This window comes from Dasypus novemcinctus, chromosome 1 (assembly GCF_030445035.2).
Source record: "Dasypus novemcinctus isolate mDasNov1 chromosome 1, mDasNov1.1.hap2, whole genome shotgun sequence".
NCBI classification, from domain to species: domain Eukaryota; kingdom Metazoa; phylum Chordata; class Mammalia; order Cingulata; family Dasypodidae; genus Dasypus; species Dasypus novemcinctus.
This window is the reverse complement of record NC_080673.1, coordinates 90,620,982-90,645,017: the sequence shown is the minus strand read 5'-3', so window position 1 is coordinate 90,645,017 and position 24,036 is coordinate 90,620,982. Positions and strand designations below refer to the sequence as shown.

The 24,036-nt window shown below is 38.1% G+C and overlaps 1 protein-coding gene across 4 annotated transcripts in view; it reads left to right on the top strand.

Annotated features, from left to right (window-relative positions):
* The window catches only part of SEC24B (SEC24 homolog B, COPII coat complex component), a 113,741-nt gene that overhangs the window by 19,335 nt on the left and 70,370 nt on the right, over positions 1-24,036 (top strand). For all 4 annotated transcript variants that reach the window (XM_058294265.2, XM_058294283.2, XM_058294274.2 and 1 more), the window contains exons 2-3: positions 11,401-12,135; positions 21,471-21,638. In XM_058294265.2, the coding sequence (XP_058150248.1) occupies positions 11,401-12,135; positions 21,471-21,638 (903 nt within the window). The remainder of the gene's footprint in view (positions 1-11,400; positions 12,136-21,470; positions 21,639-24,036) is intronic.

Here is a 24,036-nt window from a genome sequence, read left to right as displayed (position 1 = left end):
TTTTTATTTTTGTCTTTTTTTTTAAAGATTCGTAGATCACAAAAAAAGTTACATTAAAACATTTGAGGTTTCCCTTATACCCTATACCCCACCCACTCATAATATATTAAATGAAACTATTTTTTAAAGTTCTTGAAAGTATTTGACCCTGGATTAAAAGCAACAGTATCCACAGTGTTCTCTCTGTAATATACATAGTGTTTATTTATTTTCTCTTTTAACTTTTTATTTTGAAATAATTTCAAACTTAACAGTTGCAAAAAAAATACTAACCTGATTGCAGCAATTCTGTCACAGCTTTTGGCTCTACTACTAATTCTAGTTCTCTTGCTATTTCTACCATATCTGCAAGGACTTCCTCCACCTTTTTTTTATTTTTTATTTTTATTAAAGTTAATAGATCACATAGAATGTTACATTAAAAAAAAAAACTAAGAGGTTCCCATATAACCCAACCCCCCACCCCCATCATTTTTGTAAACTGTATTTTTTTGAAGATACATACATCACAAAAAAGGTTACGTTATAAAAAACATGAGAATTTCCCGTATACCACCCAACCCCCACCCAACTCTTCCCACACTAACAACCTCCCCCATCATTGTGGCATACTCATCGCACTCAGCAAACACATTTTGGAGCACTGCTGCACCACATGGATAATAATTTACTCTGTAGTTCACACTCTTTCCTGGTACATTCAGTGGGTTATGGCAGGATATATAATGTCCAGCATCTGACCCTGAAATATCATTTAGGACAACTCCAAAGTCCCCAAAATGCCCCCTCATCACATCTCTTCTTCCCACTCCCTGCCCTCAGCAACTACTGTGGTCACTTTGTCCCCATCAGTGATACAATTTCTTCTATTAGTAGTCACAAAAGTTTTATAGTAGAATATCAGTAAGTCCACTCTAATCCATTTTTTATTCCTCCATTCTGTGGGCCTCTATATGATGATGTCCACTCTACCTCTATATCAAGAGGGGGTTTAGATTCCACATGGATGATGGCTGCAATTCTCCTGCTTGCAGTTGTAGTTACTCTCAGTTCTCTGGTGTGGTGATTGACAACCTTCACCTCCCTGTTAGCTGACCTGTTTAAGTCCAACGAGCCAGAGATTGGGAGTTGCAACTCTGCTGAGGCTCAGGGCCCAGCTGGCACATGGACAGTCCAGAGATTCAAGTCTCCTAAGCATACACCAATGCTAACACCAACCATAGGTTTAGTAAAAGTGACAGAAGAGGCTCGTATAGAAAGGTCACATCTGAGTCCAACTCCATCACACTCAGGGACACAAATTCCAAAGTAGGACCCACTGACATGGTACTGAGCTGCAGAACTATCTGCCATGACCATATCCCTGTGGGTCTCTGTAGCTCTCAGGAGAACCAGTACCTGGGGTTGTATCCACTTTGGTTGTTTCTGGGGTCTTCCAGAGGAGTGCATAAGCATAACCCCTCTGATGACCTCCTGATTCTTTTTTGAAGACTCTTAGCCATATAAACTCTTTTGTCTTTGCCATTTCCCCCCTTTTATTCCAGGTCAAAAAGCAGTTTTTAACACCTGATATTACATGAAAGCTGAGATATTCTGCTGGTCTGAGTTGACCTTTTTATTCAAGGTCTTTTCCTATTTACATCACCAGCTGGCACTTGCTAATAATCCCTCAGTGCCAGGAAGGCTTATCCCTGGGAGTCATGTCCCATGCTGGGGGGAATGTAATGCATTTACATGCTGAATTTGGCTTGAGAGTGGCCACATTTGAGCAGCATGGAGGCTCTCAGGAGGTAACTCTTAGGCACCCTGCAGCTCTAGGCCTAGTTCATATTTCAGGCACATAGACTCATAAGCATAGTCATCAGTATCAGGGACTCATTGTTGGAAAATCCTTCTTAGTTGGTCTTTGCCATTGCACTTGGGGAATTTTTGCTGCAAATATAGATAGGATCATGTGTTTTTTTTTCCTTCAATCTGTTTATGTGGTGTATTACATTAATTGATTTTCTTATGTTGAACCATCCTTGCATACCATGAATGAAACCCACTTGGTCATGGTGTATAATATGTTTAATGTGTTGTTGAATGCGATTAGCAAGTATTTTGTTGAGGATTTGTGCATCTAGGTTCATTAAAGAGATTGGTCTGTAATTTTCCTTTCTTGTGGAGTCTTTGACTTTGGTATTAGGGTAATGTTGGCATCATAAGTTAGGCAATGTTCCTTCTATTTCGATTTTTTGGAAAAGTTTAAACAAGATTGGTGTTACTTCTTTCCAGAAGGTTTGGTAGAATTCACCTGTGAAACCATCTGGCCCAGGGTTGTTCTTAGTTGGGAGGTTTTTAATGACTGATTCTATCTTTTTACTTGTGATTGGTTTGTTGAGATCATCGATTTCCTCTAAATTGTCTTTCTTGTTGGAATATAGTTTTTCAAAGTATCCTCTTATGATAGTCTTTATTTCAGTGGGGTCAGTGATGATATCCCCTTTCTCAGTTCTTATTTTGTGTATTTGCATTTTCTCTCTCTTTTTCTTTGTTAGTCTAGCTAAGGGTTTTTCAATTTTATTGATCTTCTCAAAGAACCAGGTCTTTGCTTTGTTTATTTTTTCAAGCGCTTTCTTATTTTCTATTTCATTTAGTTCTGCTCTGATCTTTGTTATTTCTTTCTTTCTTCTTTCTTTGGGGTCAGTTTGTTGTGTTTTTACTAATTCCTCCAATTGTGCAGTTCTTCAATTTTAGCTCTTCTTTTTTGAGATATGAATTTATGTCTATGAATTTCCCTCACAGTACAGCTTTTTCTGCATCCCATAAGTTTTTATATGTTGTTATCATTTTCATTAATTTCAAGGTAGTTATTGATTTCTGTTGAGATTTCTTCCTTGGCCCATTGTTTTTCTAAGAGTGTGTTGGTTAACTTCCATATCTTTGTGCCTAATCTGTGTCTCTGGCCCTTGCAGATTTCCAACTTCATTCCACTGTGGTCAGAGAAACTGTTTCGTATAATTTCACTCTTTCTGAATTCATTGAGACTTTCCCTGTGGCCTAGCATGTGTCTATCTTGGAGAATGATCCATGTGCACTTGAAGAGAATGTATGTCCTGCTGTATTTTGGTGTAATGTTCTGTATATGTGTATGATGTCCAGATCCTCTAACGTATTGTTCAAAGTCTTTGTTTCTTTACTGATTCTTTTTTGAGATGTTCTGTGCAATGGTGACAGTGGTGTGTTAGAGTCCCCCACTATAATTGTTGAGGCATCTATTCCTTCCTTTAGATTTTGCAGTGTTTGCCTCACATATGTGGAGGCACCCTTGTTCGGGGCATAAATATTTATGATTGTTCTTTTCTCTTGAAAGAGTATCCCTTTCACTAATATGTAGTGTCCATCTTTGTCTCTCACAATAGTTTTTCATTTAAAGTCTATTTTGTCTGATATCAATATAGCTACTTCTGCCCTTTTTTGGTTATTGTTTGCCTGTAAGATTGTTTTCACTTTAAATCTCCTTGAATCTTTGTGTCTAAGATGTGTTTCTTGTAGACAGCATATAGATGGGTCATATTTCCTTATCCAATCTTCCAATCTGTGTCTCTTAAGAGTTTAATCTATTGACATTCAGTGTTATTACTTTCAAGGAATTACTTATATCAGCCATATTTTCTTTGGATTTGTGTTTGTCATATGTTGTTTGATTTTTTTTTATCTCTTTTGGTTGTTTTAGTTGTTCTTACACTCTCTTCCAGCTCTGTCTCTCCTGTTTTTTTCTTTCCTCCTGCAGAGCTCCCTTTAGTATTTCTTGAAGGGCCGGTTTCTTCTTGGCATACTCTCTCAGTTTCTGTTTATCTGTCAATAGTTTGAACTCTCATCACTTTTGAATGCTATCTTTGCTGGATATTCTTCGTTGGAAATTCTTTTCTTTTAGTACTTGACTATGTCATACCACTGCCTTCTTGCCTCTGTGGTTTCAGATGAGAAATCAGCATGGAGCCTCCTTTGCAAGTGATGGTTCTCTTTTCTCTTGCTGCTTTTAGTATTTTCTCTTTGTCTTGTGCATTGGATAATTTGACAAGTATATGTCTTGGGGTAGGCCTGTTGGGATTTATGCTATTTGGGGTAGGCCTGTTGGGATTTATGTTATTTGGGGTGCATTGTGCTTCCTGGACAAGTACATGCATCTCCCTCAGTAACTTTGGGAAATAGCCATTATTCCTCCAACACCCCTTTTATCCCCTTTCCTTCTCTTCTCCTTCTGGGATGCCTATAATGCATATGTTTGCGCATTTTGCATTGTCATTCAGATCCCTAAGTCCCTGCTGGATTTTTTTCTATCTTTTTATCAATCAATTCTACTATCTGTTTGATTTCAGATGTAGTGTCTTCCAAATCACTAATTCTTTCCTCTGCCTCTTCAAATCTGCTATTTGCTGAGAGTGTATTTTTGATTTCTTGGATTGTGCTGTTCATCCCCATCATATCGGTTATCTTTTTGTGTATGATTACAATTTCTTCTGTATGCTCCCCAAGTGTTTTCTTAATATCCTTAATTTCTTCCTTCATTTCATTAAATTGGTCCATGATACATGTTTTGAGAACTTTAATTAGTTGTTTGGTGTTCCACTCCTCTTCCTGGTTTTTAGTTTATTCATTGGATTAGGTCATGTTTTCCTGGTTTTTGGTATGGTTTATAGTTTTTTTGTTGTTATCTGGTCATCATTGTATTTTGATGGGTTTATTTAGTTGATATTGTTTTTTCATGTTGGGGTTCAATTAGTTGTTGTTTTTGTGTGCATGTTAAGTCTTCCCTTTGTCTCTTTGTTCTTCTTTTTCTATTTCCTTGTTGTTGGCTAATTTCCCATGAAGGAGAATATGAGGGCCACAGACAGCAAAAGGGGTAAGAAAAGAAAAAGATAATAATAGTATTGATAGTGGATGTTAGCAGAAGAACAATGTGAGATCTAGGAGAATGGCTATTTGAACTCATGTAAGCTGTGTGGGGTTATAACAGTAAAAAAAAGTGGAGTACCTATAATGGGATAGTAAACTGAATATGGGGAGGAATGTAGTATGAATTAAAAGGAAAGTGTGAGGGAAGCGGACTTGGCCCAGTGATTAGGGCTTCCGCCTACCATATGGGAGGTCCGCGGTTCAAACCCCGGGCCTCCTTGACCCGTGTGGAGCTGGCCCATGCGCAGTGCTGATGCGTGCAAGGAGTGCCCTGCCACATGGGTGCCCCTGCATAGGGGAGCCCCACGTGCAAGGAATGCTCCCCATAAGGAGAGCCGCCCAGCACGAAAGAAAGTGCAGCCTGTCCAGGAATTGTGCTGCACACATGGAGAGCTGACACAACAAGATGATGCAACAAGAAGAGACAGAGATTCCCGTGCCACTGACAACAACAGAAGCGGACAAAGAAGAAGGTGCAGCAAATAGACATAGAGTACAGACAACCGGGGCCGGGGTGAGGGGGGAAGAGGGGAGAAATAAATAAATAAATAAATAAATCTTAAAAAAAAAAAAAAAAGACCTCTGAACCACTTTAAAAAAAAAAAAAGGAAGTGTGGTCTGGAGAGAAGTAAAGAGAAAAAAAGGACAATATAAAGAGTGAATAAAAGATAGAAATCAGAATAGAGGTATTAGAGATAAAAAGTCAGAAATATTGGGGGCTAAACAAAAAGAGGTGGAATGTAAGAGAAACAATAAATAATGGAGGATAGAAAGGTGTAAAGGAAAGGGGATAGAGTTGGTAGCCAAAATAAGTACACACAGTAAGTAGGAAATTGAGGATGAGGAAGCACAGCAATAAGAATTGTTGCCTGCAGCACCTAATATAAAAAAAAGAGAAAAGAAGGGAGGAAAGCAAGAGAAAGGAAAAAAAGAAATAAAAGGGCCATGTGGGGATAAAGAGGAAGGAGAAACAAAAAACACAAGCCAACAAGAAAGACCAGACAACTCCTCAAGGCAGGAATCCTCTTTGCCATTGAATAAACTGCTTAGGAGTCTGAACTTCCCCTTTCTCCCTTCCTCACTTCCCCTCTCCCAGGGCAGTAGGAAGGCTGTATGAGGGCTCCTGGAGAAGATTCAGATGGGTCCCTGGTGACCCAACTTTTCTCAGAAAATAATGTCTCAATTTCTTGAGGGAGAGCACCCACCCCTTGCCAGGAACCCTAAATATGCTTTTGTAATCCTGCAAAACAGAACCTGCTGTCCCTCTCCCTTAGGTGTGCTACAGAGGGGCTAGTTAGTTTTCTGATCCACCCCCCTGACCAAGTTTCCTATCCCAGGGCGTTTAGATAAGTCAGGCTCTCTCAGCAGATTTGCCTTTCCTCTCCTCCTAGGCTCTCAAGTCAGCTGGTATGCTCCTCCAAACTCAGTAAAAGGAGAGCACCAGAAAATTGAACCTGCACTCCTTGGGCCCCTCCACACCTCCCACCTAAACCCTCCCACTCCCGGAGTTAGCCCGACGGGCTAGGGCAATGCCAGATTTCCGGGAGTACTGGGTTTGGGAAACAGAGGCCCAGGAGAATGTAGTCTCAGGGTACGGGGGTCTGTGAGATGTGGGTTGTGGGGGTTCAGAGAACATGGGCTTAGGGCTCACGCATTTAAGGGACCACAGGCCTTGTGAACTCTGCCTTGTGGCCGGTAGTTCTCAGGGGAAGCTGCAGCCCTTTGCCCTAGGGGGAAGGGATTTACCTACCCACGACTTCCGAGTTCAGGGTTAGAAACCTGCAGTTTTACCCTGAGGAAGCACTAATTTTGTCGCAGTCTCTGCAGATACCTCCTTCAGGATCACGTCACCACTCAGCTGGTCCTGGGGTCCGTTGTGGGTCTTTCTTGGAGAGCTGTGTGGATGCTTTTTGGTCAGCTGGCAGGACCTTGGTGGGCCCCGCACCCAGCTCGTACACGCACTCCTGGGACTGCAAGGGGACTGCAGGGTGGGGGTCCCTGCTCCTAGCGGCCTGGCTCACTGTAAATTAGTAAAGTCCCCTTCCGCCTGCCAGTGGCTCCTGCCATTGCGCCGCTTCCCACTCTCAAGCTCCCTCCCGCTCTCCCGCTCCCTCCTGCTCCCTTGATACATGGTATTTATGAATAAACTTCAGCAGTACAGAAAAAAATATTTTCCAAATTATTTTGTGAAACCTAAGATTCCCATTGGAATCAAGATTATCTTCCTGTTTCCACCTCCTTAAGATAATCACATGCCTATTGGAATAATATTTGCACCTTAGAGTACATTTACTTTAAACAATGAGGGCGAGTCTTTTTTTTTTAAAACTTCAGTGCGGTAAATGTAACATGGATCTCTGCAAGTATTCAGTATCAGAAATAAGCAGCTAATACTGGATATAATATCATTTTATAAATTGTATTTCCCTTAGAAGTAAATGTAAGTCTGTAAAAGCTTAACATCTTGGTAAAAATTCTGATCAGAATAAAATGTGACTCTAAAATTTAAAACTGTCAAAATAGCATGACATTTAACATCTTCCACAGTTTACACAAGTATTATGAGTTTCCAGTTTGGGACTATATTTTTACCATTATGAATTTTAAATGCAAACATATTGAAAATGTTAATTTCAGTGATGACATCAGTTTTGGTCTTTAGCATTACTTTCTTTATAAAAAATTGCCCTAAATGTCTTTTTAAATTTCTTGATACTGTTTTTTCTAAGATTTTAAAAAAATTTTATTTCTCTCCCCCTCACCCCGCCCCACCCCATTGTCTGCTCTCTGTGTCTATTCACTGTGTGTTCTTCTGCATCCATTTGCATTATCCAGCAGCACTGGAAAACTGCGTGTCTTTTTTGTTGTGTCATCTTGCTGCACCAGCTTTCCATGTCTGCGGCACCACTCTTGGGAGGGCTGCGCTTTTTTCATGCAGGGCAGCTCTCCTTGCGGGGCACACTCTTTATGTGTGGGGCACCCCTACATGGGGACGCCCCTGTGTGGCACGGCACTCCTTGTGTGCAGCAGCACCGCACATGGGCCAGCTTACCACATAGTTTAGGAGGCCCTGGGGATTGAACCCTGGACCCTCCATATGGTAGACAGATGCATTATCAGTTGAGCCATGTCCGCTTCTCCTAAATGTCTTTTAATGGTCAGATTGGTCTGTAATATTTCGTAATTGTGTATATATATATATTTTTTAAGATTTATTTATTTATTTATTCTCCCCCTCCTCAGCTTGTTTTGCTGTCTGTTCTATGTGTCTATTCGCTGCACGGTTTTTCTGTGTCTGCTTGTCTTCCTTTGTTGCATCATCCTGCTGTGTCAGCTCTCTGTGGCACTCAGAGAGCGCCTTCACAAGGTGGCCCTGGGTACGTGAAACCAGGGCCTCCCATATGGTAGATAGGAGCCCAACTGAGTGAGCCACAGCCGCTTCCCTGTATATGTTTTAGCACCTCACTTTTTACAGTGTGAGTGAACAAATTCTTTGCAACAGTTTCAAATTGATGATATCAATTTTATTAGAATATTATAAGTTGTGAGGTTTGAACATTATGTTTCAGCAGGACTTTACACAGTGACAAATAAGATAGTGAAATAGTCAGGAAAGACTTAACATCCAAAATATCAGTGGCTCTTTTTTTTTTTTAACCATTAATTATGATAAAGTTAACATGAAGTACAAGAAGCTATTCTTATAAGGCACACTCTTTATCTGTTATATATTGATTATTTAAAAAAAAAGTTTTATATCTTTCTACTCAAAACAGACCAATAATTAGTCTTACTTTAATAGAGAAAAACAAACTTTAGTTTTGCATCAATACATCATTCGAGAAATAAGTTCATCAAATCCTAGTTAGCATCGATCACAACTTTAAGGTGGCATGGTTTCTCTGCAATGAAGTTGCTTTTTTGTTATCAGTATCAACTCAATTTCTTCTTAATAATGGCTTCTCAGAATCAGCCATTTACTTTGAAATCACTCAGTTTAAAAAATGCTTCTACAAATATCCTATAACCTTTTATAACCATTTATAACCCTTTTGACCAGTTATTTCACCTTATAGCAAAATTTCACCTTTAAATCACCTTATTAAATTACAGTCAACAACAAACAAAATTTACTTCCACAAACCCTCTACAACTTACATATCCATTCAGGTCTTGTCTTATATATTCCCTGCTTAAACACAAATTTGCAGAGACTATTTTTTCTTCTTCCAGAGGAGGATAAAACCTCTTTGTTTCCATAGTATTCTAAAATTATGAACAACCTCAAAGCTCTGGAGAATATATTATAATTGTTTAATTTGTTACAATCATAATTTAGAAAAACGTTTTCATAACTTTCAAGGACTTATTCTTCACTTACTGAAAATGGGCAATTGGATTATTAATTACTTTCATCCCAAGGCTATTAAAAAATTTTGATTGGGGGATTACAGGACAAATATGCAAACCAGGGTTTATTCTCTAACATTCCCTCTGTCTCTATCATTCTTAATTCCCAGGCCTAGTGGAATGAATTCTAAGCTAAACTCATCTTTCCCATCTTTCTACACCCATCCCTTCCTATATAGTTTCCCCAACCAGTTTACTTGACTGTTTGGGTGTTGGCCTGAATTCAGTCAACGGTTTGATGAAGTTGCTGGGGGTAGGAATAGACAATAGAAACCTGTGGAGGAGTTCAGGAAAACCTTTTTAGTTTTTAGTTTTTTCCTCCAAATAGTTCTCTAGTTCATTTTCTGTATGACTTTTTCATCCTGAAAAATTATTTGGTCAAGGTTTGGGTATTTATATTATTAGTTTTTCTATTTAGGACCCCAGCGATAGTCATTTATATATATGCAGGTTTTAGTTTGCCAAAGGGCTGCAGATGCAAAGTACCAGAAATGTGTTGGCTTTTATAATGGGAAATTTATTAGGGTAAAAGCTTACAGTTCTGAGGTGGCTGTAAAATGTTCAAATCAAGGCACAATCAATGATACTTTCTCACCAAAGTCAGCACTGTTGATCCTGTTGTCTGGCCACATGGCAAATCAAGATGGCTGCTGATCTCTGCCAAGGTCGCCACCTTCCCCTGGGCTTCTCTGTTTTCCCGTGTGTGTCTTCATTTATATCAGACCCAGTAAGAGGATGGAGGGTCCACCTGAGTTATGTCTCACTGATGTAGTCCAATTGAAAGGGCTCACACCCACAGGAATGGATTAGTTCACAAACATAATCTTTCTCTTTTTGGGATTCATAAAAGAATTTCAGACTGTCACAATGTACTTATTTAATTTTTAGCAATTTGAATAGAGCTCTCTTTAGAATTTTCCTTTGTTAATTTGATATTACCATCTGGAGGTATGAAAATACACATTAAACAAATAGACACACAAACAGAAACATAATTTGTACTCTTTTGTATGGTTTATCTCTGGGTTTTCTCTTTGAAACCCTGGTGTCTCATGAATTGGTCTTTAAAGTATATAGGGAGGAAAGAACCCACTTTTGCTGGGTATCATATATAAGTTTGTATACAGAGGATACACAAGAAACCATTAACTGCTGCTACATCTGGGAAGTAGAAGATCAGCTACCAGGGAGAGAGAGAGACTTTTACATTTTCATATTCTTCATTGTTTGGGGTTTTTTTTTTTAAACAATGGTCATTGTTACTTTTATAATTAAAAAATAAATAAAACCCTAAACTCCTTCTATGCTGGGTATACTAGTTATCTCTTGCTACATAATAAAATACTCCAAAACTTAGTACCTGAAAACAACAAATATTTATTATTTCACAGTTTCTAAGTGATAGGAATTCAGGAGCAGTCTAGCTGGATGGTTCAGTTCAGGTCTCTCATGAGATTGTAGTCAAGCTGGGATCCAGGTCCGTAGACATCTTAAGACTTGACTTGAAGGAGCTCCTTCCAGCCTCACTCATGTGGTTGTTTTCAGGCCTCAGTTTCTTGCTGGCCATTGGCCAGAGATTTCAGTTCCTCACTACAGCTTCTCCATAGGGCTGTTCACAATATGGCAGCCTGCTTCTGCCTGACTGAGTGATCTGAGAGCACCCAGGTCCAAGACTGATGCCACAGGCTTTTATAACCTAATACTGGAAGTGATATACCATCACCTCTGCTATATGCTATTGGTTGCACAAATTATTAGTATATTGTGGGAGAGAACTAAACAAAGGTGAACACGAAGATATGGGGGATTGTTCAAGTCTATTTTGGAGGCTAGCTACGGCAGTGGGTCTGTAATACTATATCTTTTATAGCAAGTTGGGATTATGAAGAAAATTAATTGAGTCAACATTTAGATGGGAACTATACTTAAAAATTACTCCATGATTCTGTTTCCCCCCTCTGTGGTGCTTACTTTTATGGCTGTTTAGTTACAATATATTTTTTACTTTCCTCATTACCAATCTCTGTATATTTGTTCTTTCTTTTTCAGGTCCAGCACAGATTCAAATGCAGGTTCCATCTGGGTATGGATTTCATCCTCAAAACTATATTGCTCCCTCAGGACATTACCCTAAAGGACCTGGGAAGATGACCTCATTGCCGCCAGATAGCCAGTGTGGTGATTACTGTGCTGGTCTCTATACAGTACCAACACAGAATGTGGTGACGACCAGTACAGTGAACCAACAGCCAGGAGCACAGCAGATGTATGGCAGGGGTCCTCCTGCTCCTCATATAATGGGATCCACTCTGGGATCTTTCCAAGGTGCTGCATCATCAGCATCTCATTTGCATACCAGTGACTCCCAGCCATACTCTTCTTTTGTGAATCACTATAATAGTCCAGCCATGTACTCTTCTGTAGCTTCTCAGGGATTTCCCTCTACTTGTGCTCATTATGCTATGTCAACAGTTTCTAATGCTGCATATCCTAGTGTTTCATATCCCTCTCTGCCTGCTGCTGATCCATTTGGGCAAATGTTTACCTCACAGAATGCTCCAACTGTCAGACCGGTTAAAGATAATTCATTTCCTAGTCAACATACAGCTATCAGCCATCCATCGCCACTTCCTCCTCCACCATCACAACAACCCCAGCAGCAGCAGAATCTTTCAGGATACAATACTCTATCATGGTCAGCTCCAGGCCTTCCGGCAACCCAAGACAATCCTGTCCAAAACCATACTGGATCCCTGGTGACAGCAAACAACGCAACAAATACTGGTAGGTTGAATGAAAAAGTTCACCAAAGCCTGATTGAAAATCAGTGTATTTGCAATCAGGTTGCTATGTGTATGAAGGTTAAAATCATTCCCTAATAGAAAAAGTGGAAATTAGCTCACCTTTGTGATTTTACTTGCTTTATTGTAGTATTTTGTAGTATCTTCCTGAACCCTTCCTCTAACCAATTATAACCATCTACCTTGTCTAACCTGCTTTTGTTTTGTTCTGTTTTGTTTTTTGCCATATTGGGATCTCAGTCAAGATTTATTGATGTGTTTTATACCTCTGTAATAGTTATCTTTAATATGAGTTAGGTGTAGTGCAAAATGGGAGGATCCAAATAGATATAGTCATTGTTGACTGCTACTTTTCCTTTTTACATGGATTCACCCTTGGAGACAGTTATTTTTCCAGCTTGAGCCCCAATTATTATATAGAAAAGGTGATTATTGACAACACTACAAGGTTTCCCTAAGTTAACCCCTTTTAATTAATGACTTTCATGAAAGATGTTTCCTGTGTATTAAAACTGGTGTTTTTTCATTCCCAAATTGGAAAGTTGCAATGAAGGATGGGAAAGGGTTAGGAAGAGACATATAATCTTTCTGACCTTCCTAAACCAAGATGTTGTGGAGAGGTATCCTTCCCTGGACAATTAGGTTATTTTAAATTAGAACTCTAGAATATTAGGTCTGAACTATACATTTGAGGTCATCCACTCCTTAATCACTGTATCATTTAGAAATGCTTTCAACTACGAGCAAATAATGGTGGTTTAAGCAAAAAGAGGGATGTGTTTCTTACCTAACAAGAAGTGTCTGGATGGATACAGTGGGTCTAGATGTCCTCAGTGTATTTTCTGTCTTTCCGTTCTGCCATCCTTAGCATGTTGGTTTATAGAAACAAGATAAACAAGATGAAACCTGTAGGCATCAAGTCAGAAGGAAGCAGGAAAAAGACAGAAAGGAAGATGTAGTGGTGGTATTCACGGACTTCCTTTAAGTATCATTTGCCATAGCTATTTTTAAAGGCTACCCTTAGCTACAGGGAGGGCTGGAAAATAAATATTTAACTTTGTAGCCTCCATAGTAGCAATAGGGCAGAAAGAAGGGAGTTTGCATTGACTGGGTGACTCAACAAAATGCCTGTCCCCAAATATGACTGCACCATCATCAATCACTTGCACAGATCGGATTTTTTAACCTCAGACTTAATGAGCTAGAATCTCCAGGGGTAGTCTTGAGAATTAGTATTTCTAACTTAATCTCAAGTGATGCTCACTATACAGAACCATATTCTTCTGTAATCCTTCCCAAGTTGGTTTGCCTCTGGGGATAAATATTAGAAACAGAGCTTAGCCTGGAGCTCAGTTTCTTCTGACTCCAGTCTTCTCCTTTCGGAATCTGGGCCCTTGGTTCCCTAGAAATTGTATTTTCTTTCTCTCTTCTTTCAACTCTCCTTTTACAAATCAGTTCCCTATTATCCCTTTGATTTAAGGATTTTGTGACTTTCATGACAGAAAGGAAATTCAGGTAATTCCTATCATATCTGAGATGGGAATGGGGCCCTGGATGAAACCAAATTCTATTGAGATGTAGAATCAGGGAAATATGGGGTCATTTGACTATTGCATAAAAAACCTAATTGGGAAAAAGTTATCATTTTACAAATCTTGAATATAGTGTAGCAATTTGAGATTATTTTATGAATCCTAATTTTATGTTTGTAAACTAATCTTTTCCTCTTGGCATGATACCCTTTGATTGCATTAAATTCAACTGAGGGATCTTTGATTATATTATTTGATAAGATCACTTTAGGCTTTTTTTTTTAAGTGATAAGATTTGCTTCTTTTTTTTTTTTTGTAGATTTATTTTTATTTATTTCTCTCCCCTTCTCCCCGCCCCAATCGTCTGTTCTTTGTGTCCATTTGCTGTGTGTTCTTTTTGTCCGCTTCTGTTGTTGTCAGTGGCACGGGAATCTGTGTCTCTTTCTGTTGTGTCATCTTGCTACGTCAGCTCTCTGTGTGTGCGGCACCATTCCTGGGCAGGCTGCACTTTCTTCCGCGCTGGGCGGCTCCTTACAGGGCACGCAGGGGACACCCCTGCTTGGCAGGGCACTCCTTGCACACATCAGCACTGTGCATGGGCCAGCTCCACACGGGTAAAGGAGACCCAGGGTTTGAACTGCAGACTTCCCATGTGGTAGACGGATGCCCTATCCACTGGGCCAAGTCCGCTTCCCACTTTGAGCTTTTAATTCGACTAAGTCAGTGGGCGTGACTCAGGTTGAGTCCCCACCCCCTTGTAAGGTCTGATATAAAACACTCACACAGGAAAAGAGAGCTCTGTCATTTTTGATCCTGCCATGTGACAGAAAGGTAAAGGCCTAAGATTTAAGAGCATGTTTTTCTAGGTGCATACAGCATTAAACCATTAAAGGAATACTGAATTTAATGTTCTGGAAAGACAAGCTATTTAATATTGCTTTAGATACTCATTAAATTATCTTGAGAATTAATCTTAAGTATGAAGCATACTTTTGTAAGAAATTCAACCTTTGTGTAATTGACAAAAATATTCAAAATTTTTTTATTACTTGGTTATTATATTAGCTTCATTTTCAGATATAACTAAATGACTTTAAGTAATTTGTAAAGGATTGGAGAACCAAAAGTATAAACTGGAGTTAAGTGAATATCAGTAGGTTGATGGATATATACTGTTATTTTTAGGCAGTTGATGAGTTAATAGTCAGAAACATAGAATAAAAGGGTCCTTTAAATGTCATCTCATTTGCCTCTTTATTTTAGGAAAGTATGTTAATATACTATAATTCAGCACTAGAACTTAGGTTACTTTATTTTTAAAATCTGCCCAAGGATGTTTGTTTTGGGCGCTATGCTGTTGTTAACTCTGAGTAAATTTTGGCTAATGTTTAAAAGCAGTCATTTCATTAGGTCATTTTAAAAAATTTAAAATGACATGATAGATCACTCAAGGTACAGAAATGGTTTTTTAGTTCAAGGTGAAATTGGTTGAGTGCATGACTGGGAGATAAAGATAGCTATCTTTGGTAGTAAGATGAGTACCAGAACTCCGTGGATTCATTTAAGTCATTTTCTTAAAAATTTTTAAGTATCCCTTTGGGTTTTTTGTGTTTGTTTTTGTTTTCTAATTTTTTATTATCATTTTTTAAGATATTTAGATAACATAAATGTTACATAAAAATTTTAGGGACTACCCTTATGCCCTGCACCCCACACTGTGCACAATTGCCCCCATTAACAACATCCTTCATTAGTATGGTACATTTATTCCAATTGCTAAACACATTTTGGAGCATTGTCATTAAGCATGGATCAGAGTTTACACTGAAGTTTACGCTCTCTCCCACACAGTTCTGTAGGTTATGGCAAGATACATAATGACCTGTATCCGTCATTGCACTGTCACTCAGGACAATTCCCAAGTCACCCAAATGCCCCCCATATTACATCTATTTTCTCTCTCCCTGACTCAGAACCTCCAGTGGCCACTGCCTCCACATCAGTGGTATAAGGTCTTCCATTGCTAGAATCACAATAAGTCTATAGTAGAATACCAGTAAGCCCACTCTAGTCCATAGTACATTCCCTAATCCTGAGGATTCTGGGATGGTAATGCTCACTCCACCTCTAATTGAGAGGGGGCTTCATTCCCATATGGCTAATAGATGGGACTCTCTTGCTTGCAGTTGTGGGTTCTCTAGGTTCCTTGGTATGGTGGTTGTCCATCATCACCTCCTTATTAGTTGTCCTAGGTGAGTATAATGAACTGGAGAGTAGGTGTTGTAATTCCCTTGAGGCTCAAAAGTACCCCTTTGTTTTGAAAATCACATAAATTAAAATATTTGCAAGATGAATCTAATTGCTAAGATTTGGAATTTTGCCAAAAATTTAATTAATTTTAATATTTCTTGTTTAATAAGAGTCACATGATTGATATTAATAGCATATTATAAAATAGTGATGTCTGATTAATGCTATTTACCATGTACAGCTTTATAAAATAAGATGCATGTAAAAGCTACTTGTTTAAAAAAATAATAATAAACATTCCTATAGAAATGTCCACTACATACATGACACTAGATATAAATGGTCATATTGTATCTATCATCTCTGGGTAGTGATGATATGCCTGAGGAAAAGTACAGGCACACCTTAGAAATATTGTGAGTTCAGTTCTAGACCACTGCATTAAAGTAAGTCATAGAAATTTTTGTATTTCCCAGTGCATATAAAAGTTATGTTTATATTATACTGTAGTCTTGGTAAGTGTGGTATCATTATGTCTACAAAAACAGTGTAAATACCTTAATTAAAATGTGACACAGATGCAAAACGAGCACATTGGAAAAGTGGCGCTGAGATACTTGCTAAAGGGGTGCCACAAACCTTTAATGTCTGTTAGTCTGACTAGATTATAGTATCATTCATATCTTCTATTTCTGTATTGATCTTCTGTCTAGGTGGCCTGTCCATTGTTGAAAGTGGTATATTGAACTCTCGTTCTCTTAATGTAGACCCATCTATTACTGACTTCAAATCTTGTCAGTATTCTGCTCTTAGGTGCATTTATATTTTTAATTCTCAAATTTTTTTGCAGAATTGTCCCTTTGTCAGTCTATACTATCATTCATCCATTGTAACACTTTTTGGCTTAAATTCTGTTTTGTCAGATATTAGTATAGTCACCCCAGCTCTCTATTGACTATTATTTGCATGGAATATTTTTCCATTATTTCACTATCAACCTATTTATGTCTTTGAATTTAAGGTGAGTCTCTTGTAAATAGCATATAAGTGGGTCATGCAGTTTCACCCATTTTTCCAATCTCTGCATTTTGACTGGGGAATTTATTCCATTTACATTTAAAGTACCTACTGCTAACATAGGATTATCTTCTACCATTTTGCTGTTTTGTTTTGTATGCCTTATACCTTTTTTGTTCTATAGTTCTTCCATTATTGCCTACTTTCATATTTATTTGCTTTTTTGTAGTAAAACCATTTTGAGTTCATTGTCTTTTCTTTCTGCATATGTTTTTCAGACATTTTCTTTGTGCTTACTCTAGGGCCTCAATTTAACATCCTGAATCTATAACAACCTCATTTTGTTTGATACCAACTTAACTCCAATAACATACACAACCTATTTTCCTATACCTGACTGTCCCCACCTTTTGGTGTTCTTGTCATAAATTATATCTTTATTCATTGTGTATCTGATGCCATAGATATATCATCACTTTTAATGAATTTGCATTTTGTATTCTATATGTAGAGGTACGTACCAAAACTACAACACAACAGTACTGGTATTTATAATCACCCATGTAGTTATTTTACTGAAGATCTTTATTTCTTTATGCCACTTTAATCCACCATCTATTTTCTTTCAATCTGAAGATCTCACTTAAAAGTGCTTGTATAGCTTGTCTAATGGTGATGAGTTCCCTTAGCATTTTCTGGGTATGCCTTAATTTCTCCCTCATATTTGAAAGACAGTTTTGCCAGATATAAAATTCTTCATTTGGAATTTTGCCTCCATTGTTTCTGATGAGAAATCAGCACTTAATCTTATTGATACTCCCTTGTACATGGCTTGTTGCTTCATCATACTTCTCTAAAGTTTCTTTTTGTCTTTGGCATTTGACAGTTTTTTTATATTGTGTCTGGGCATGGATCTATTTGAGTGATCCTATTTACAGTTGATTGGGCTTCTCTGATGCATATATACATGCCTGTCATTAAATTTGGGAAGTTTCTGCCATTATTTCTTTAAATATCACTTCTGCCCCTTTCTCTCTTCTCCTTCTGGGACTTCTGTAAAGCATGTACTTATTGGTACCCTTAATGGTGTACTACAGGTGTCTTAAGCTATGTTCACTTGTCTTCATTCTTTTTTCTTTTTCCTCTTCAGCCTGAATAATTTCACTTGCCTTATCTTCAACTTTACTCATTTGCCAGCACCAATCCACTATTGAACCCTCTAGGGAATTTTTATTTCTGTTATGGTGATCTTCAGCTCTGTTATTTGTCTAGTTCCTTTTTATGGTTTCTTTCTCTTTATTTTAATTCTTGTTTTGCTCATATATTATTTTTCTGATAGCCTTTATTTCTTTTTTTGTGTTTACTTTTAGTTCTTTGAACATATCTAATTATATTTTAATAGTCTTTGTCTGGAATATCCAATGTATTGTCTTCTTTGGTGATGGTTTCTCATATTTTTCTTGTTCCTTTGGTTGGGCCTTCATTTCCTATTTCTTCATTTACCTTGTAATCTTTTGTTGCACACTTTGCTTTTTATTTATTTATTTTTCTTAAAGATTTACTTTTATTTATTTATTTCTCCCCACCTCCTCATTATTTGCACTTGCTATTTCTGTTTGTCTTTCTTGTTTCTTTAGGAGGCACCAGGAACCAAAACCAGGACCTCTGATGTAGGAGGGAAGTGCCTAATTGCTTGAGCCACCTTCGTTCCATGCTTTTTTGTGTCTCTTGTTATGTTTTTCTTCTTGTGTCTCTTATTATATCATCTTGTTGCATCAGCTTGCCAAGCCTGGCAGTCGCATCAGCTCACTGTCCTGCTTGTCTTCTTTAGGAGGTACCAGGAACCTCTGCTCCCTGCTTTGTTGTATCCTTCATTGTGTTTTTCTTCTTGTGAATCTGTTGTGTCTGCTTGCCATGCCTGCCCATTGTGCATCTTGCTTGCTGCCTTCTTTAGGATGCATGGGGATCTGAACCAGGGACCTCCCATGTGGTAAGCGGGAGCTCAATTGCTTGAGCCACATCTGCTTCCCTACTGTGCTTTTTAATATTTTGTTAGCTCTGAAAATCAGTCCATAAGCTGTTCTTAAGTTCATATCCCACTCCTTAAGTTCATATCCCACTCTTGATTTGTTAGTTTTCCTTGATTGTCAGGAGCTAAAAAAACAAACAAATGCAAAAACAACTCTCACAGTCTTTGCATTTGCTCTGTGCTGACTGAACCTCTCCTTCAGATCTTAGCTCTCCTACCAGTGAACCTGGGGAAAAGCCAAAGCAAAAAAAGTGTAGGGTGCTTTCTGGTATTTTCTGACCATTCTTCTTTTCCTAGGCATGTACTTGTGACTTAGGAATTTCTGTGTTTACAGGGATCTTATTTCCTCCTCTTCTCCCTATGAAAGAGTCTTACTATTTCTCTGTTGTATACCTTTGCCCCAGACAAGTGCAATTTGATTTTTTTTTTTTACTGGATCTTACACTTATTTAGCTGTCTGCAGGAAATTTGCTTCTGAGTACAGGGAAAACTCTGGAGTGGCAAGCTAGAGACAAGTGTTCTGGTTCAGTTTTTCTGGTTGCCACTAGATAGATTGGCACAGACATATATGCACATCATTATGCTCATAGTGGTTACTCTGCTCTCTCTGTAGGAGGACAAGGGACCTATATTGAGAGTGCTGGTTGATTGTACACCTAGCCAGTGAAAGTGGGGGGGGCGGGGGAGAGGGGGGATCAGCCGGCAATAGCACCACAAGGTTTTCTTACTATTTCCCCCCCACCCCCACCCCCATGCCTTTTTGCATGCTGTCTGCTCTCTGTGTCCATTCACCATGCGTTCTTCTGTGTCTGTATTTATTTATTCCGCCCTCCCCCCTTGCGGCTTGCTTGTTGTCTGTTCTCTGTGTCCATTCACTGTGCTCTTCTGTGTTTGTTTTGTTTTAGGTTTTTTTGCTTGTCTCCCTTTTTGTTGTATCACCTTGCTGAAGTCAGCTCTCCACAGCACTGGCAGGCAAGCCTGCCTTCACGAGGAGGTCCCAGGACATGAACCCAGGGCCTCCCATATGGTAGACAGGAGCCCAACTAGTTGAACCACAGTCGCTTCCCTTTTCTTGCTATTTTTAAGTTACCTGTTCTTCACTTGGCACATTTCCAGTTATTGCAACCTTTAACTCCTTTCTGGTGCTCTGAGGAAGATAGCTCTGCCAGTTTTTGCTAGTTGTTCAAAGATGCTATGAGGGAATTGAACCCTGAAGCCTCTCACACTGCCATCTTGCTCTACTGAAGTCAAACCATTTTTCAAGCATATATTTGCTGGGTGCTTTTTTTTGCTAAAAAGAGAGAGATGTGGTGCTGGGTGGTGGTGGTGGTGGTGGTGGTGGGTGGGTGTGGAATTTCTTTTCTTTTTTTGGAGACAGTTATTTCTTACTCTGTTGCTCTGACGGAACTTAATTTTTTTCCTTTGACAGGTGATACACTACCACCTACTCAGTAGTCAGACTTTGGGAAAGCCTATCTCCCTGAAGTTAACTTCTGTGAGCTATCATTTTGATTCACATATACCTTATTCCAGAAGGACAACCTGGTGTATTGTCAGGCCCTTACTTCATCAGATGTGAAATAGGGCTTTACCTTAGAAGTAGCAATAGAGAAATGACAGATTACAATACAAAATGAGATCTGAACTGATAGAAGATACATTTATGGAGTCCGGGGTCCACAACACTGCAGAGGCAGACAACCTGTATTCATCTTTTTTTTCCTTTTAAGATTTATTTTTTATTTATTTCTCTTCTCTTCCCCACCCCCCACCCCCCCTCAGTTGTTTGCTCTCTGTGTCCATTCGCTGTGTGTTCTTCTGTGACTGCGTCCATCCTTATCAGCGGCACCGGGAATCTGTGTTTCTTTTTGTTGCATCATCCTGTTGCATCATCTGTCCGTGTGTGTGGCGCCATTCCTGGGCAGGCTGCACTTTTTTTCACGCTGGACAGCTCTCCTTATGGGGCGCACTCCTTGCATGTGGGGCTCCCCTACACGGGGGACACCCCTGTGTGGCAGGGCACTCCCTGCACACATCAGCACTGCTCATGGGCCAGCTCCACATGGGTCAGGGAGGCCCAGGGTTTGAACCGCGGACCTCGCATGTGGTAGGCAGATGCCCTATCCATTGGGCCAAGTCCACTTTCCTGTATTCATCTTCTTACGTTAGATACCATTGCATAGTACAATAATTGATATTAATAGTGGCAGTTATTAGTTATTAAAGAAAAACTGCTTTGATTTCATTTTGTTTAAGAAGGTAAGGGAGTTAATGAAATTTTTAGGAAAGCTGCCATTTTGAATGAGTTGTTTGCAGTTTTTTAAGTAATTTTTCTAAACCACCTTATTTTCTAGATAAGCTAGATACCTATGAAATGATGCTACAAAAAGTTTCTACAGGGACTTCAAATAAACTATTTTGTAAGTAACTATTTAAATGTAGTTCAGGTTTGTTGGTGTGATTGAAATAGTTTCTTGTATTCTGTTGCAGATTCTTTATCCTGTCCTGTTATGCAAAATGTTCTGCCTTCCAAGCCCAGTCCACTAGTATCCACTGTTTTGTCAGGAGCCTCATCACCCAGAATGCCTCCTGCTGCTACTCACCCAGTTGAGCCTGTGGCCCCAGTTACACAGCCATCCGAGCTTTTACAACAGAAAGGTATTTGAGAAATTCATTTTACCATGTATTCAAATAACTGATATTTTAAAGTCAAACTGTATAGCCATAATTATGAAAATATGAACTATACAGTTAATAATCTCAATCCAAATCCAACTGTTTTCCTTTTTTTATATTAACTTCCAATCTCTGTTTATGATTATATATATTTTTGATAATTGCAGTCATAGTTTAGATATATTTTAGATTTTGTTTTTACATTAATTATATACAGTTCTCATATATCTGCACAGTCCTTATAGTCATTTCGTGGCTAATAATCCATTGTGTGAGTGTATTATAGTGTACTAATCCATCCCTCTATCATGGACTATTTCCTGTTTTTAAAAGATTATTTTAGTTTATTTTAGGATAAAACAACCAAAATTTCCTTCTTTAGTGACTCTGCATATCCTTTGTTAGGTGATTTCTGGGTTTGTCATTAATATAAATGGGAACTAATCTTTTGACTCAATTTTGGGGATGAGAAAGGATGAGAATGAAATTATTACCTGCACTCTTGCAACATTAACAAACTATATGGTTTATTTGTTCTTATTTAATACTCTTCATGTGTTAAATAAATGACAAGGAATTAAGATATTTTGTTTTGACAATGTTTCCCCATGTTGCCCTTTCTTTTGGCAGTATTCTTGGTTACTTTTATCTGGCTAAAATCCCTAAACTATTAATGTTTCAGGCTCATATACTCTATTTTTCATTTGGTCAGAACTGTTTTCAGGAATCTGTAGTTTGTGTTTCCAGAGCAGTCATTAGTAGTATTTTAGGGACTGTATTCTTTATGTAGTAACAGCTCCCAATCTTGTGTATGAAGAATCCTCTCTCTTATATTCACAATGACAGAAAAGGAAAAAACATAATTTCTTAGACTGATCTCACTGCCTATATCTGTTGAGTATTTGATTTTGTCAACAGAGTCCTTTGTATTATCAGATTATATATTATAAATGTCTTTATTTGTTTTTATAGGAAAATCAACTACACAGGAAGGAATGCACAGTGATTCCAAATATATCAGTGAATTTAGTAGGAAGAGAATCTAGTTCTTACAAGTGTTTCCCTTCAAAGTGAAGAGGTTGTAGGAAAGTATTCATTATCATGAATAGAAAAAACATAAAAAGTAACCTGAAGCCCTAATTAAATGACTAGTGACTTTTTTTTTCTGTCTTCTCTACCCATGACTGCCTTCCACTTCTTAAATAATCCTGATTCTTCTAAGCCATTACATTACCCCTCCTAATTTCTTTCTTCTTGTCACATATTTTTTGACCATCTTAATTTAAACATCATCCTACCATCTTACTATAAATCCATTTTAAAACTACCTTCCCACTAAACAATTACAATTATCTTTTTTCTTACTAATAAAACAGATTTTGAAAACAGAAGAAGCTGCCATTTATTGAGCACTTACAATGTGCCAGATTATCTCATTTACTTCTCATGTTGATCTTATGAAGTAGATATTATCCCTGTTTTACAACTGAGAAAATTGAGGTTCATAGAGGTTAAGTAACTCACCTAAGATCACAAGTTCGTGTGTAGCATAGAAAAAGATTTTTTTTTAATTAGAGAAGTTGCAGGTTTACAGAAAAATCATACAGAAAGTACAGAATTCCCTTATATCCTCTCTCACACACAGTTTACTAACACTTTTTATTATGGTATATATTTTTTATAATTGATGAAATAATATTACTATAATTATTCTATTAACTAAAGTCCATAATTTATATTAGGGTTCACTGTTTGGTGTTGTACAGTTCTATGGGGTTTTTTTCTTTGTTTTTTTGTTTGTTTATTTTTAATTTTAGTCTGGAAACATATACACAAAACTTCCCATTTTAACCATAGCCAAATAATTTTAACTCAAACCTGCCTATCTTATGCTCTTTTTTAAAAAATGACACTATACTTTTTTGTTGTTGGCTATTAACAGTGTCTTGATCTACTGAAGATAAGCTCCTTGCATAAATAACAGAAAAGATAATACTGAAGACATGTGAATTGTAGGTGTTATTGTTCCTTTTTCTTAAGTAGGACTGTGATCCCTTTGCCTTTGGATAGATATGAGATACACAAACTTAACTGTTTGTGTGAGTCAGGATTATCCTATATAGTTCAAGTTGTATTGTATGTGAATTGTGTCTCTTAGGGTTGTGCAATATACCACCTGCATAGCACATGCTGTGGACCTGATATGACTATTAAAATATTAATGCAATTAATACATGAAAGACATTAGTCTTTTCTCACCTAGCTGTAGGGACACCCATGTTTAGTTCTCCTAAACTCAGCATTTTTTATTGATGCTTTGTAAAGGGAAGGCTTCAAATTTTTTTTGCTTGTGTGTCCCCTAAAAGACATTCGAAATAAC